Source organism: Bufo bufo, chromosome 2 (assembly GCF_905171765.1).
Source record: "Bufo bufo chromosome 2, aBufBuf1.1, whole genome shotgun sequence".
Classification (NCBI taxonomy): Eukaryota; Metazoa; Chordata; class Amphibia; order Anura; family Bufonidae; genus Bufo; species Bufo bufo.
The window spans coordinates 201,438,162-201,456,031 of record NC_053390.1 but is presented as its reverse complement, the minus strand read 5'-3'; the positions used below and the strand labels follow the sequence as shown (position 1 = coordinate 201,456,031).

The 17,870-nt window shown below is 41.3% G+C and overlaps 1 protein-coding gene across 1 annotated transcript in view; it reads right to left on the bottom strand.

Moving 5' to 3' along the window:
* Window positions 1-17,870, bottom strand: part of KSR2 (kinase suppressor of ras 2) — a 564,921-nt gene that overhangs the window by 126,209 nt on the left and 420,842 nt on the right. The window contains exons 11-14 of the mRNA XM_040416034.1: window positions 16,377-16,418; window positions 14,215-14,281; window positions 7,422-7,470; window positions 3,877-4,244 (exon numbers count right to left, since the gene is read on the bottom strand). Coding sequence (XP_040271968.1) covers window positions 3,877-4,244; window positions 7,422-7,470; window positions 14,215-14,281; window positions 16,377-16,418 — 526 coding nt within the window. The remainder of the gene's footprint in view (window positions 1-3,876; window positions 4,245-7,421; window positions 7,471-14,214; window positions 14,282-16,376; window positions 16,419-17,870) is intronic.

The window sequence follows — 17,870 nt, the reverse complement described above, 5'->3', positions numbered from 1 at the left end:
TACAGAAAAAGTGCTAGACTAGTCTAAAGTATATATATATATATATATATATATATATATACACTGCTCAAAAAAATAAAGGGAACACAAAAATAACACATCCTAGATCTGAATTAATTAAATATTCTTCTGAAATACTTTGTTCTTTACATAGTTGAATGTGCTGACAACAAAATCACACAAAAATAAAAAAATGGAAATCAAATTTTTCAACCCATGGAGGTCTGGATTTGGAGTCACACTCAAAATTAAAGTGGAAAAACACACTACAGGCTGATCCAACTTTGATCTAATGTCCTTAAAACAAGTCAAAATGAGGCTCAGTAGTGTGTGTGGCCTCCACGTGCCTGTATGACCTCCCTACAACGCCTGTGCATGCTCCTGATGAGGTGGCGGACGGTCTCCTGAGGGATCTCCTCCCAGACCTGGACTAAAGCATTTGCCAACTCCTGGACAGTCTGTGGTGCAACGTGACGTTGGTGGATAGAGCGAGACATGATGTCCCAGATGTGCTCAATTGGATTCAGGTCTGGGGAACGGGCGGGCCAGTCCATAGCATCAATGCCTTCGTCTTGCAGGAACTGCTGACACACTCCAGCCACATGAGGTCTGAGGGCCAACCGCACCGGCATATGGTCTCACAAGGGGCCTGAGGATCTCATCTCGGTACCTAGTCGCAGTCAGGCTACCTCTGGCGAGCACATGGAGGGCTGTGCAGCCCTCCAAAGAAATGCCACCCCACACCATTACTGACCCAATGCCAAACCGGTCATGCTGGAGGATGTTGCAGGCAGCAGAACGTTCTCCACGGCGTCTCAAGACTCTGTCACGTCTGTCACATGTGCTCAGTGTGAACCTGCTTTCATCTGTGAAGAGCACAGGGCACCAGTGGCGAATTTGCCAATCTTGGTGTTCTCTGGCAAATGCCAAACGTCCTGCACGGTGTTGGGCTGTAAGCACAACCCCCACCTGTGGACGTCGGGCCCTCATATCACCCTCATGGAGTCTGTTTCTGACCGTTTGAGCAGACGCATGCACATTTGTGGCCTGCTGGAGGTCATTTTGCAGGGGTCTGGCAGTGCTCCTCCTGTTCCTCCTTGCACAAAGGCGGAGGTAGCAGTCCTGCTGCTAGGTTGTTGCCCTCCTACGGCCTCCTCCACGTCTCCTGATGTACTGGCCTGTCTCCTGGTAGCGCCTCCATGCTCTGGACACTACGCTGACAGACACAGCAAACCTTCTTGCCACAGCTCGCATTGATGTGCCATCCTGGATAAGCTGCACTACCTGAGCCATTTGTATGGGTTGTAGACTCCGTCTCATGCTACCACTAGAGTGAAAGCACCACCAGCATTCAAAAGTGACCAAAACAGCCAGGAAGCATAGGAACTGAGAAGTGGTCTGTAGAACCACTCCTTTATTGGGGGTGTCTTGCTAATTGCCTATAATTTCCACCTGTTGTCTATCCCATTTGCACAACAGCATGTGAAATTGATTGTCACTCAGTGTTGCTTCCTAAGTGGACAGTTTGATTTCACAGAAGTGTCATTGACTTGGAGTTACATTGTGTTGTTTAAGTGTTCCCTTTATTTTTTTAAGCAGTGTATATTGATGCCAAAAGGTATAACACAAAGATGAAATATTGTGTCATGCCAAAAACATAAAGAGCAATTTAACCCATTTTGCAAATGTGAAAGACCCCCGTATGGAGACTGAAGAAGGAGGACTATACAGTGACCACCACTCTATAATACATTTTAACTTAAGACCGGTTGTCACTTTTTCCCCCCATACAGAAGTGATAAAAGCTATACTACAGGATATCTTGGCCCGGAACTTCCCAGCCATGATAAAGGCACTTATGGGGGATTTGTATTTGAAACTGTATCTAGTGATGTATTTAGTGCTGATTAAACTCCTGTATAAATAACTCCTATGTAGAAAGGCTCTTTGAATTATAGATAAACATTCCCAATCCTGTAATAATAATTCCGTCTAAACATATTTGCTGGAAATGCATAAAAATTAACTTTAGTATGAAATGAAGTACCATAAAGTTAACGCAGCATACTTACTATAATTGTCCCTTAATCATAAAAATAACATGAGGATCTGAATAGAGCAATTATCATTACATTCCGCTCTCAGGAGAACATCATCAAAGGCGGTGTGGTGGTCACTTGATGTGTATTTGTATACATATGTATGATAAGGATGGAAGGACAATTTTAACTCAAAGGTAATAGAATATCCCCAGTCCTCATTAAGGGTTAAAGCATTAACTCAAATTTTCTGAAATAACTGATAAATGAGTGAACTGAGTTCTTGAGTTCTTTACCTACTAAAATGTCTACCTCTTTTAAGATACTTTCACATCTGTGCTTTTCCTTTCTGCTATTGAGACCCGTCATAGGATCTCAATAGCGGGGGGGGGGGGGGGGGGGGAATGCTTCCGTTTTGTCCCCATTCATTGTCAACAGGGACAAAACTGAACTTAAGGGAATGGAGAGCACCAGAATGCATTCCGTTCCATTTGGTTGCGTCCCCATCACGGACAGAATAAAGCTGCAAACAGCATTTTTCTGTCCGCAATGTGGTGCGGAGCAAGACAGATCCGTCCTGACACACAATTTAAGTCAATAGGGACGGATCCGTTTTTTCTGACACAAAAGAAAACGGATCCGTCCCCTATTGACTTACAATGGTTTTAGAGACAGATCCATCTTGGCATTTTCAGAGATAATACAACCGGATCTGTTTAGAACGGATGCAGACGGTTGTATTATTATGACGGAAGCGTTTTTGCTGATCCATGACAGATCCACTGAAGGGAAAGGATGTTTCCACCATGTAGCTACACTGAACAGCTGTTTGGTTTGCAAAGGGTAGCCAGATAAAATTCTTAGTGGAATTAAGAAGAAAGACCACCTGATTTACCATGTCCTTGATATTACCGGGATAAAATCCAATGTAAAATTCAAAAGGAACATAGAAAGAAACTGCATTCTGTGTATACAGCTCCTGCGCAGATCTACGTGTCTCCATCTGTCTCCCCTCCCATCATCTGTAGTCAAGAAAAAAGAGATTCTGGTGGAACCTACATCTGTAGAAACATGGTTTATTTGCAATCATGGAAACTCACGGATCCGCATAGCAGCTGTAGACACAAAGTGGGAAAATATTTTTAATCTTTTAGTGCATATACTGTACTGGGGCAATAAAAAAGGTTTGCAAATGGATACCTCCATTTTCATAATCTATGGCACATCCATAGGATATGCAATTATACTTAATCCCCCTCATTTATAGAGAGAACAGGGGTCCTGTCCATATAGAAATTAATCTGGCTGAAAATCATGAAAAGAGCCAAGCCACTCATTATAGGAAGATTATTGTGTTAAATCAACATGCGGCCCTTGATACCATTCTGTGCGGCCCCCAACCATCTGGTAACAGACATGTATGTCTATGTCTTGTGGCTGCTCACATGTATTTTTCCCATTAGATGGGAGTCCCAGAACTGTAACCAGACATTAATGGTAAATACTGTATGTTCAATCGGCCATAAATACAGTTTTTCAGTTGTTAATACCCCTTTAAATTAGAATTTCGGCCCTCGTCATTGGTTCAGTCTGGCAATGTGGCCCCCGACCGTTGTGCACCCCTGTGTTAAATGAATACTCCCAAAAGTAAAACTTTTGGGATAAAATAAACCAGAAAAAATTTCTAAGAATGTTGACAAAAAGAGATACCGTATCTAAACATCTGTAGTGACATAATAAGGAGAAGAGGTAAATATGGATAAAACAATCTATATTACATGACCATATACTTATCATTATTTGTGGACACTTATGTGAATACGGAACTTTGTATTACCTGGTGATGATTGCTAGGTGTGGAGGGCTCATGCAGGCTCCCATGAAGAGTACCACATTCTCATGTCGTGTCTGTCGGTAGGCCATCACCTCCCTTTTAAATGCCTTCAGTTGGTCTTCATTATCCCGTTCTATGTCAATGAGTCTAATAGCTACTTCACCGTGCCAACGTCCATGATACACTAGACCAAAGCGTCCTTTGCCTATCATCTCCCCAATTTCCAGCTGCTCAAATGGAATGTCCCACTCTTGCAAGAATATGCTGGTTTGACTGGCTTTGCGGGGAAAGTTCCTGGCTGAAAGCAACAAGTGGTTCATCTCCTCAAAGTCGTCTTCAGACTCCTCTGCTTTCTCATTGCTTTCTTCATTCTAGGAATAGATATCAGAGAAAATGTTTGACTATTTCATGGGAAAAGACACTAACTGACACATTGCTAACTGACAGGAGCTAACACTTGAGAAAGGATCTGTACACACTAACTTCTGTAATGTCTTCTATTCCCCAAGTCCCATGGCTGCTCTAAGTATTTAGAGCCCAAAAGAGCAACTTTAAACTACCAGGCACATGACACATGAAACCTACATGCTTATTTCCATGACTGCAAACTTTTGGGTACCCTACCTTCATGAAAAGCTGCCCCTTTGAAATTCCCAAACTCCCCTACCTTATGAAGGTTTTTGTTTAATACCTCTCTCAAGTATTATTCCCACAGAGTATAACTGCTCAATAAATAGGTTGGATTTTGAAGGAAGGGGCAGCACCATATATTCTCAATGGTAAACTAAATTGGAGAATAGTAATCTATAGTGTTTAAGGCAATTTAGTAGCTACACTGCCTCAGAGCCTTATGTCATGTGGTATATGTTTTGAAGAATTATGTACAAGCCACTGTATAAGTACACATTGGCATATGTCGCCTATAGATATGCCACTGCATACCACCCTGATGGAGGCCAAAAGGACAATCTTATGCACTTCATCAGGTGAATGAAGCCCAATGGCTACATCCAACCCGTATGACAGGAGCTTCTCCCAGTGTATATGCCAAACATAAGGCTGAGACACAGTGTATATAGAGCCAAAAGGTGCCTGGCCAGTTCCCCTAAGGGCCCCTTCACACTGCGGTATTCACAGCGCCAAAATTCTAGTGGTGGCCGTGTGGTGTCTGCCTCCCATTGTTTGGGAGGCAGCTCTGCAGTTTGCAGGTCAGTGGCTTAAAGCTGCGACATGTCCCTTTGTGGAGCAGTGTCTGGACAGATGCCGCTTAAAACCGCAGCAGGTGTCTGCTCGCAATTTAGCTCCATTCAAAGAATCTAAGCCGCTATCAGGTCCGCAGCATTCAATGTGAACAACAACGTCAAAATCTGCAGTGTGAACGGGCCCTAAATGTTTTTCAAATACCCAATTAGGGCATTAATAAAAGAGGTTCCTAGTTAAGATCCTCATCTATTAGTCAGGGAGTAGCTACACAGAGACTTTCTTTATCTGGGGGACTCAGAATTACATGACCAGCCACTGATGTCTGGGAGACTGGTGTAAGCACATACTGCTGGGTTGTCCCAAATCAATGGCCAATTGTTGGAGGACATGTATAAGTTTATCATCATAAAACGCTTCTAACAAAAAAAAAAAAAGCCATTTAATGGAATTCAAGCTATTCAAAGATAGTAAACTGAAATAATGGGAAATATTTATTTGCATTTCCATAATTTGTGCCAAATTTATAAATGTGATGCTATAAGTCTTGAGATATTACTCCACGCCACCCCATTAATGGAGTAAGTCTCACTTGATAAATCAATAAAGTGAATGGGGCTGTAATATCAAGTATAGATGATATCCAATCGATGGCACTGTCCTTGGTAAACTGCGAGTGAGCACTGGTGCCCCCTCAAACAGCTGATCAGCTGGGGTGTCGGGATTTGGACCCCCAATCACATATTCGAAGGATAGGCCATCAATATGAAAATGTCGGAAAACCCCTTTCAATTAGCTCGACAAACCACACCACTTTCCCATCCATTTTTTAAAATTGGTGCTAGTTGTCTAAATACGCAAATTTTGGTGCAACTACTTCCAAAATGTCACAAAGCCCAATTGTATGACTTTTTAAAGCTATCATTCTGAAGTGCAGGATTTGATACATTCCCCCTAATATATTTCATAAATGGAAATACACCAGTTATTCAGAGGCTAAAGAATTTGTTTTATTTGCATATTTATATCTGCCTCATTTTTTTTATTTCTGCCTTTGGTGTTAAATATATGCCACTAAATACTTCCATTTATAAATATGAAATATCCATTTTCTCCTTTGTGCTCCTTTCACTTCCTATCATTAATTTGTGATCCTCGGGCATTATGAGTTAATATTTATTGAACCAAATTGTTTTAAAAATGACAAAAATAAATATTTCATATTGGAAATGCCTTGTTGCTAGTTCTTTGGGTTTTGCATAAGACCACACAGCAGAAGAATGATCAGTAAAGTTCCCTGCTGGGACATCAGACAATACTTCAAAGGATTTTAGGGGTCATATCTAAAAACGAAGAAAAATAAAACCACAGTATTGCCCCCCAGCAGACAGATTTCAACTGTATTTTTTAAAAATTGGAAGTTACTAAATAAAATAATCTGAATTTGTAGACTTTGAAAGTAATATATAAAAAAAGAAAAAGATGATGCTGAAATAGTTACAGTGGAGTCTTCAATGCAAACCAGAAAGCTACAATATGTCATTGTATTACAAAGAAGATGAGATGCTGGCTTATCTATTATCCAAGTCATGTCTCAAGGCCTATTTAAAGGGTCGAACTTTGACTTATAGGATAGCTGCCTTACATCTGGTGGCATCAGAGGCAGAGCTTGTTAAGAGCTCATTTGCATCCCTTTCTTCAGAGAAGTTTTAGAAATGCCCTGCAAAATGTCATGTGTGTACATACCCAAAAGGACCAGAATCGGGACCCCTGGAGGAATCTTTGCTTATCTGAGGGGCCGGTCCAAACTCTACTCTTTGATATTATAAATGCTACTTGAATCCAAGTTGTAAAAACGTTCCTCTGCTTAGGATAGGCCAATATCTGATTGGAGGGGTCCGGCTACTTGTACCCACATTAATGAGATGTGTTTTTTTAAGAGGGTAGTGGCCATGCCTGCTTACTGCAGCACTAATCCAAAGCTGAGCTGTCATTTGAATATGCTGATGGGCTCACCCTATTATTGGTCCAAATTGCACAAAAAATAAGCACCATTTATTATAACAGATTCTGGAACCTTTTGGAGCTATCTCTGACCTCTAATCTTTCTGATTTAAAGATTTTGACTCAATGTGATTTACAATCAGTCACTAATATGGTGGTTCTCACTGACCCACTATTTCAAAAGAAATGTTTTGGAACAAAAACCAAGTTGGCTTTATGCAGTAATCTGTACTATGCTACATGCCCTCAAGATATCTGGCAATTTGTAGCCTAAAGTACAAAAAGTAAGGAAAAACATTAAGCTTCGCTGTCCTTCAAGACATGAAACAGTGTGATTATTTTACCTCAGATGTTGGCTCCACTTCAATTTGAAGTAATGGATTTCCTTCATTACTGGAACAGATAATAAAAAATTCAGTTATAATTACTGATATTTGGATGATGTCATGGGAACAAGACAATTAACATAATAGAATTTGTGATTGTCTAAATTTGCTTATTAAAGTCATAATCGCTTGCAGGAACATACTATATCAGAGTAAGGGCTTGTTCAAACGACCATGCAAATTGCGGTCCGCAATGCACGGGCACCGTCCATGGGGCAGCCGCATAGGGATTGCAGACCCATTCACTTGAATGGGTCCGCGATCCGTCCGTTCCGCAAAAAGATAGAGCAAGTTCTATCTTTTTGCGGTGCGGATGTACGGAACCCCAGAAAGCACTCCGTAGTGCTTCCGTAGTGTTCCGTTCCGTGCTTCCGTTCCGCATCTCCGGATTTGCGGACCCATTGAAGTGAATGGGTCCGCATCTGTGATGCGGAATGCACACGGAACGGTGCCAGTGTATTGCGGATCCGCAAATGCGGTCTGCAATACAGCAATGGGCAGCACACGTTCGTGTGAATGAGCCCTAAGGTGTATACATTTAGTAGTTTTTCTAGTGTGTATTTTTTAGAGGTATAACTTGAGGCTCCTGAGCCCCAATCCAAAATCTGTAACCCTTGTCTTGCTTGTGACATCACTGCACGATTACATGATTATTCTGTAACTTTGCTGAGTACGGTAAATTATCTTTGCACTGTGACATTGCTATGTGTGTTATCTCTGTTGTGACGTCACTGTGTGCATTATCTCTATTATGATATTACTTTGTGAACTAGCCCTGTGCTGTGACATCACTATGTGCATTACACCTATAATATTACATCACTTTGTGCATTATCCCTGTGTGTTGGAGAAAGTGGGCAGAGGCAAAAATAATCATAAAAATGTCATGATCTGAACTGAGCTGATGAATGTGACTGTAGTGAACTGGGGGCTCCATTCCATACTATCCGTGGGGTTACTTGTTGCAGCCCTGTAAGGGTACGGCTAGACGGTTAGGTTTCTGCATGCAGTTTTGGAAGTCAAAACCAAGAGTGAACTCTAAAAAGAGTCCTGTATACCATTTGTCCATTTATGATCCATTCCTGATTTTGGCTTCCGAAACTGCAGCAGGAAACCTGACCGTGTGATCGTAGCCTAAAGGCGCATTTACACGCACCAAGGAGCAGCCAATTGTCGGGAAGGAAGCGTTCCTCCCGGACAGTCGGCTCCTCGTTCAGTGTGGAGGTGAAGTGCCACATTTACATGCAGCGATCAATCCCACAGTATGAGGACGAGGGATTACTATTGCAATCACTCATCCTCATACATCTGCATTGTTTCTGGTCAGCAGCTCACTGTTTAGACAGCGCGATCTGCTGCCCAGAAACGATCAGGCACCTGCACGAACGACAGGATCACCAGATGAACGAGCGTTCGCAGGAACGTTCATTCCCAATAATCTACCCGTCTAAATCCACCTTTAGACAAACACGCAGGTAATTAAGGGGATGATTGTTCGTATGAACACTCGTTTCCGATAATTACCAAATGAGAATGGGCTGACAATCACCCAATGAATGAGCAAACGCTCGTTTATCAGGTACAATTATTATTTTGCGGCACATAAAATCAATATTTGCCAGAAGCACATCATCCTGTGTAAATAGTGATCTGCTGCCCGCAAAAAATGTATCTGTATGGGATTGAGTGATCACAGTAATGACTTGTGCTCATTCAGAGGAAATGATTGCTGCATGTAACAACCGGTTCAGACCTGAGTGTACTGACCTGAGCACTCTGTATGTGTGATTCTCTGGGCGTCTGACATACGCGGCTCCGTAAGTATGCGAACGCCCATTGTCGCGCGTTCCCGGAAGTCTATGTACGGGAACGCGCGACACTACGCCCCAAAGAAGCTCCTGAACTTCTTGGGGCGTCGGGCGTTTTACAGCGCGATCGTACGCGCTGTAAAACGCCCAGGTGAGAACCATGCCGATAGGGAAGCATTGGTTTCTCCTTGTTGAGCGTTTTACAGCGCGTAGGAACGCGCTGTAAAACGCTCAGGTCTGGACCGGCTGTAAAGGATGCTCTCACCTCATCTGAAAATCAGGCAATTATAGGGAACGCTCACTTTGTTCCTTTGTTAATTGCCCATGTAAAAAGGTCTAAAATAATAATCACGTTTTCCACACCTATGTGTCCTTCCCTGTGAAATGAGTGCATTTTTCTTCCCTTCTACATCTGTCTTGGCACAGAAGACGGATGTTTCTTAGATAAATGCTGCATAAATCTGATGCTGCATCCCACTGGTCCGCTAGTAATCTCTCTGGCTGCATTTCTGTCTGTTTTACAGAAAGGTTTAACAGATGTGAGAAAATATGTTTTGCAAAATGGCTTTATTAGCATTTAACCCGTGTCTAGTAGAATATGAAATCACATTAGAGTAGTGCAGAGATCTTAAATAATGGTAGTGAATGCTATGGTAATAAAAAAGACCTTGGTTTTTTATGGTCTCTTGCTCCCTTCTCTGCTGAACCCAATGTGGTTTTGTTCCATCTGTTTTGTTTTTGGTTCTTTTAACATGGTTCACTTTTGCTTCTTTATCATTTATGGTGGTCTGTGCATAGACTGTAACGCTTCGCATCACAGGATACATAATCTGCTATAACTCTCTGGCACATGCACGGCAGGTATTTATAGTGAATTAATGCAGGTAAAGTCAGGCATTTGCTGTGAGAAGTAGAGATTAGGAGGTGAAATAACATTGAGTTGTTCCTCAGACGCATTCTTTCCATTGCTGGTCATTTCAGTGAGAAATGTCCTCATTCTATACATCCCCATACAGTTATGCAATGCTTCTTCTATACATCACAGATACATGCTTACGGATAATCCAATCTGCCACTATTTACCTTTTTAATATCTGGATCTTGACTGCAAGCTTAAAAGGGTTGCCCAGATTTAAAAAACTTTTCTGCAGCCCCCCTCCCACCGGACCTGTGGGGGGAAGCTTGCCTACCTGCTCCCCGCCACTTTATTCCGGTTCCTATAGTTCACTACACTCTGGTTCTTTGCCTGTCACCTTCAAGAATGGACAGGGGTGAGGTGTCCCCACGCTGCACCTGACTGGGTCACCAGCCACTTGGTGAACACATCACTGCTACAGCCAGTCATTGGTTACAGTGGCAGACATGACTGTTGTCCATTCCTGAAGTTGACAAGCAGAGAACCAGAGGGTGGAGAACCAAAGTCGTTGTGCAGCATGAAGCAAGTAAGGGAAAGTGATGAGGGGGGTGGAAAAGTGTTTTCAAGCTGGATAACTAATTTAATCTTGGTGATGACAATGACATATTATATTCCTAGTAATTAGTGCAGGTCTGTCTGAAAATTGCCAATATACACATAAAACGTTGAACAGGCAGGTCTCTGTTTCCTCCTTGTCTCTTTGCCCATTCTAAGACTATAATGAATCATGAGCAGACTCTATAGTAGAAGATTTGGCTTTCAAGCACATCGTCTGATAATGATGAGTATCGTCCTATTGTTTGCACCACATATTAATACGGTATAGCCTATAGGCATGTTCACACTTGTAATGCGAGTAGCAACACGCAAGTCACATACAGATCACAGGAAAATTCAAATAGAAGAAAAGGGCCATGCTTGCCTGAGTTCTGATTAGCTAGGTTGTTGTCAAAGTGATCATCAGATGTAGGGTGGGCTCAAACATAGTTTTTTAGTGGCATTTATGTGTATTTTTGCAGTTTAAGTGGTGTTTTTCCTGCCTGCAGTTTTTGCAGCATGTTTATGCAAAAACGACAGCTCCAGATATTAGCTGAAAGTCTATGGGAAATATGATACGAGGGAAACAACTATTGCTTTTTTTATTAGGTGGTGTTTTTTGGTTTTAAGGCTGAGTTCACATCACCGTTCAGCCTTTCCATTCTCCTACTCCGTTATAGGAGCAAGAAAACGGAAAGGACGGATTCGGCACATAACTGAGCCGAACGGAGCCCACGGGCCCCATAGACTATGATGGGGTCTGTTAGGTTTCCGCCCAGAGGAACATTTTTGAAGCAGAGATAAAAATCCTGCATGCACTACTTTTGTCTCCGCTCCAAAATTATCTTCTGAGCGTAAACCTAATGGACCCCATTAGAGCCTAAAGCATGTTTTTCTTTAAAAAAAAAAAAAAAGCATGTAGAGGCCTTTGGCATTTTTTATGGTAGGAAAAAAAGGCAGAAAGAAATGCCACTCAGAAAAGCCTCATCTGGTGCGAAAAAAAAGCAAGAGGCTTCAATGAAATCTTTTGTGTGAACAAAGACACCAGAGCAGATTTGTGTGTAGGGGCCCATAAACGGAGAAACCACCCTTGTTTTCTGCAGACTTTCAGAAGAACCAAGCATAGGGTTAGTGGTGCCCAACCACCTGTACCTTCTTCTTTCACTCTTTACCGTGCTTATTTCTGTGGTCCCCCAACTAAACTGAATATTTTTCAAGCAGATCACTAAATATGCCCGTCAGTTAGATTCATAATAAGTCCTTAATAAGAACCTTAGGACAATGAAAAAAGTGTCCCTAGGAGCAATTAGGGCTAGTTTATATGATCAGTTCTGGCAAAACAAAAAACACTTACTCACCCCCATGTAAAATATATAATTTACTTCTGATATAGTACAATGTTAGTGTAAATTAAGAAAGAGTTAAAGGGGTTATCCAACACCTATAATACCTCCACCCCCCCAAATGCCAGGGCCCTTCATAATGATCATACTTACCCTGCTCCCCAGCACCTGCATCGTTTCTGATGCCCGCACGGCCGCCGTTGCATCTCCCCCTGCGGGAGGGGCTAGCGCCTCTTCATAACTTTGGTGGGACCAAAGTTAAGACCGGCGTCTAAAACGCCAGTCTTAATAAATGTGCCCCTGTCTTGTCATATGAATGTTCTGCTGTTACAGAAAAAGGTAACACGCAGCCATGTAAATGGCCGTTTCAACACTTCAAATATAAGTACAGACTGTACGCCAAAGTAAAGAAGATATCAATATTCACAAACAGGATTGAAGTATGCAGGATATTTATCAAATCTGTGCAGAGCAAAGATGAACCTGTTTGCATTCTGCTTTTTGGTTGCCTAATTAAATAAACCAGCTCATTTTGAATATTGGCAAGATCAGGTAGCGGCATTACAGATAAAATGTAAATGAAGAAAAAGAAGTAAAAGCCCTAGTTATTGCCAATTCATTTTATTTTCTCTGTTTATCCAGCTGCCCACACTGCACCCTGCCGGAGAAATCATCTCTATCTCTTATTTTACTTGGTCTCTGAAGCCAAACACTAAATCTCTTTTTTATCTCTTAGTCTCTTAGCTGAAAAAATGGGCATAGGGCTCTAACACAAATTTATGGGATCCAGACCTGCAGGATGTCAACTGTGAAAATGACTTTGATAACTCATACTGGAAAATCAAATAGTCACACTTAAACCTATGCAAATACAGAACAACTTGAAGGGAGAGATCAGGCATACTGAAAGAAGACTGAAGACCCTTCAGTGTTAAGACCCCCATACACATTCAATAGCTGTCAGCCATACGAATGTTCAGACGACAGCTACCTCTGCCGTCTACCTCCCGGCATCCTCATACACTCACAGGTTCGGCTCTGCCGAGTATTCTGTGGGGAGAGAGGAGAAAGCTGCTGCAGACACTTCTGTTGACAGCCTATCTCATGGGAGAAGAAAAAAATTGGGTGAAATGAATATCCTTCTCTCCTCCGACATCTTTCAGGGGAGATTCGGGAACTCCCCACACACATTACAGAGTTGGCTAAACCCACGGGTTCGTATTAGGCTCAGTGTACCCTGCAGCTGAAGCCATGTGGTTTTATTCCCTTTGGACTAACCTTGGGTCACACAATATATCCAAACCTGGTAGTCAACTTATAACAAGCTCCACGTTACCAAAATGTAGGGACTAGAATATATTGAATTCTTTTGTTAGTTTTAGTTTTTTCTTAATATTTTTATGAATCATTAAAAGACACTAATTGGATAATACCAATACTTTCTTCTCAAAGCTGTCCCTATACCTCACCAAAATGGCAGCATTAAAAGAAAAAACATACCTTAGGATAAAGAACCATTTTCTGTGTAATGACGGGGGTGCTAGGGTTAGTGGCATGTATAAATATGCACCACCGGTCCTACTCTATAGAGCAGGGGTCAGCAACCTCCAGCACTCCAGGTATTGTGAAACTACATCTCTCATCATGCACACAAGTTGAAGGAGCATGCTGGGAGTTGTAGTTTCACAACAGCTGGAGTGCTGAAGGTTGCTGATCCCTGCTATAGAGAGTGACAATAACAGATCTCCCTAATGGATAATATAAAATAGGAAACTTTTTTCATCTTATTTTCTTTTAATCTCCTACAACCCCTTTCCATATGTCCCCCCAGTGAACCAGAAATGCTATGGCAATGGCTTTTACTCTAGTAGACCCACTCCCCCTATATTTAAGACACTATTTTCTCTCTTCCCTGTAATGAAACAACCCCTTCAAATTAGTGCCCTGCAATAGTAGGTTGCTCCTATCAATGTAGAAGGCGCAATAGATTGATCTGAGTGGAGATACAGCATTTAAGGAAAAGAAAAGCTGTAGCATATAGATATTTTTAGTCATGCTGAGAATACAATATAAAATGTTAGTTCTCATCCCGTGAATGTACTAAACATAACATGAAAAGTACAATGGAAGGCTTTTTGTGCACTTACACTGGATTAGAATTTACAGGATGAAGGATTACTTGAGGTGCTCGGGGAGGGACTTCAGGCACAACATCTACAGGAAACAACAGACAGGATCAGAAGAACTCTACAATATACACAGTGAGACAAATTCAACAAAGATGCCTGTACTGGGAAGATGCCAACCAGACCAGGCTCCATACATAGTAACAGTTTTCAAACTGTAGAAACATATCGGTATGTATGGTTCATATCTGTCAGCAAACATAAAACTACTTTTATGGAGTTTATGCTGTTAGGTTGGAGAAACATGGAGACTTTTTGTAATGTGACTTTGCATTTTTTTAACTACAGTATGGCTGCAATACAAAGTAGTTTTCCAACTGCCATGCAACTCGGTCCACTCCTAGGAAAGATTCTGTGTAGTCCCAGTCCTAAGGTGGCCATATACCTTAGATAACTTTTGGCCAAACACTGTGGGGAATAAGCAACTGTCAAGAGACCTCTGGTGGTGGGCTTTCTCTCCGAGAACAAAAGATTGGGTATGCTGAAATCCAACATGTCTGAGCCCTCTTTTCTGCGACAGAAGGGGGGTAGTGGGGACACCACCATACATACTAGATGGTTGGCCAGTCAAGCCAAAATTGGGCCACCTTCAGTCTAGACTTTCTAGACCTACAAATGTGTCCACTAAACAAAAACATGCTCAGTTCAGAAATTTTATCTAGCAGGATGGAAATCCATGTTGATTAACTGTTTCCAAGAAGGCATGCAAAGCAATTTTAAAGGGAATCCATCACCAGTTTTATGGTGTCCTAACTAAGGGCCACATAAACTAGTGACAGATCCCCTTAGCAAAAAATGTAGGGTCACTTTCTTTCACTGAACCAGCCATTTTGCTTAAATCTTGTATTTAACAACTCCAATGCATGCTGAACGAGTCCCCATATTCCTGAGCTCACGGCTCTCCCTGCTCACCTGCCTCTGATTGATAGCTTTATTTTCCATATGAATCAGCAGCAGGTGAGCAGGGAGAATCGTATGGGAACTTGTTCAGCATGCACTGGAGCTGGAGTTCAATAAAAGAAAGTGACCCTGTATTTTGCTATGGGGATCTGTCACTAGTTTATGTGGCCCTTAGTTAGGACACCATAAAACTGGTGATAGATTCCCTTTAAATGGAAGTATTCTTTACAATTTTTATCCACCGTACACATACATACAGGGGGGAATTTACCACGAGGGGAATATTTGAAGTCAGTTTTGCTTGAGCCTGTGTTGAAGTACTTTACGTCATATTTATCAAATGTGATATGTTGTTAGATAAGTTTGTCTTATCCTTAGACCTGACACTTATCTAGAAAAGCTCCTCCAGTTTTCCTACTCCACCCTCCTACTAGAGTAAGATTGCAACTTTTCAAAAAAGTCTCAGTGATAAATCTGGGGTGAAACTCATTTACATAGCTAACCACACCCATTTGTGTACCCAGATTTCAAAACCGGAGTGAGTGGTAAAAAAATGTAGCAAGTTGCAACATTTTTGCGCAACTGACCCCAAAAAGTCACAAAGGCATTATTTTGCAACTTTTTCAGACCATAATTCGATTGTGAAAGCATGATAACCCTGGGCCACAGTATCTATCTATTAAAGATATAGACAAATCTAGAATAGCACATTCTAGTGTGTACAGAAAGGTTATGAGTAATGTTCTTTACCTTTGGATCTGTTGGCTTCAAAAATTATGTAATATCTGAGTTTTCTTATTTATTTCCATTTATAAGAATTATGCAAAATGCAAAAACTCATATGTACAAGAGTCATTTTTGAATAAGGCAAAGCATAACTCTATCTAATATCACATATTACATCATGGGTCTCTGTCACGACAACCAAAATTTAGGATTTATTATACACTAAGATAATAGGTATTTGGAAACTCAAACAGTGTCCGAAGCCTACGGTTCCAAAGCACAGAGGCTGATTCTGAATCACACAACTACATCATGGTGGTAAAATATTTATCAAAAGCAACACCAAGATCAAGCAACAGTGTGAGAAACCCTGTTGCTCTGCTCTACAGTTCTCCATAAATTAACATTATTAACTCTCCCAGCCAGATGACCAAAATGGTATTTTCTCTACTGAAAAGAGATTTACACAACGAGTGTGCATACAATAATAACATTACCTGGAAATATGAACTGCTGTTTGTACTTATAGTAATGGGGACCTTGTAACAAAGATGAGGTACATAGATGAGAAGTGCTATTCGATCCTGCAAGAAAAGCAACAATGATATACAGTAGTTAAACCTTACAGACTGCGCCATGACCTTCAAGAACAAAATGTTGTTTGGGAGACGTTCATATGGTCATAAAGAGGTCTGTACTTTTTCTAAAGGCAAGATCTAGCAAATTAATGTGAATGTTGTATATATTTCATATAGACTCCATTTAGTGTGCAATTTCTCAGATATAAACCAGATGTTGGGTTACATACTGTAGAATTAAAGGGGTTGGCCACTTTCTGCCTACTTGTGACCAATGTGTAGGTGAGATGACTATATGCCACTTACTGATATAGCTTTTGTGGATATTGTATGCCATTTTGTATATTTCAAGCGATATGCCCCTGTTGGGCTAATCTTCTGTGCTGTTTGCACAGAGGTCCTGTACATAAAATGGCTGTTGATGGAGGGTCATGAGACCAGACATGACTCAGCCTCCTCCATTCAAACACACTGCTCCTGCACTAAACTCCCAACAGTGCAACTGCAAATGGCAGGTCAAGTGGTTTTGAATTGAGGGGATGTCACATGGAGGTCCTTTGCCTGGTCACACGACCCTCCTTCAGCAGCCATTTTATGGACAGGAACTCTATGTGGACAGCGCACAAGACTTGGCAAACAAGGTGGCACCCCTCATGAAATATAGAAAAGAGCACAGAATTTAAACTAAGGCTATATTAGTAAGCCACATAATTATCTTACAGACACATTGGTCAACAGTAGCCAGAAAGTGGTCAACCCCTTTAAGTATTGCAGAATTTACCAGTCATTTCACCTTTAGTTCACAATTAATTTGTTTCAAGCTAACCTTAAAAGAGTTGTCCCAAAAAAGACTAATGACCTATCAATTAAATAGTTAGGTTGGTAGGGATCTGCCATCTTGGACTCTCCCTGATCTCTAACCAAGTCAGATTTCATTGGATAGATAATCATGTATTGAAATTGATGGTTGCATAGGTGAGTTATGGAAACCTTGCAGTTAGAGAACGTCAAACGTACAAAATGGTGCTGTACGTGGTATCACTGCTGCAGCCAATTACTGTCCTCTGCGTTAGACCAATGAGAATAATGATATGCACAAATCTATCAGAGTGACTATTTCTTTTCATCATATCTTACAGAATATGCAGTGGAGCCTCGAACACAAATGTGATCAGAGCCTAACCTGCACATATTTCAGCATATGACATTTTGGCTTTTTCCTACACCATGAAATGGTATAAATTCATTTATAAATATCTGAGATATAACACCACGCAACAAAAAAAATACTTTTCGTCTGCTACTGGGCAAAAACCATTTGTCCTATACTAAATCAAGTGTGCGGATTACAAATCCGAAGTCAGAATTGTTATAACATGTCACGAAATTTTGCTATGCATGAGTATGCCTAAA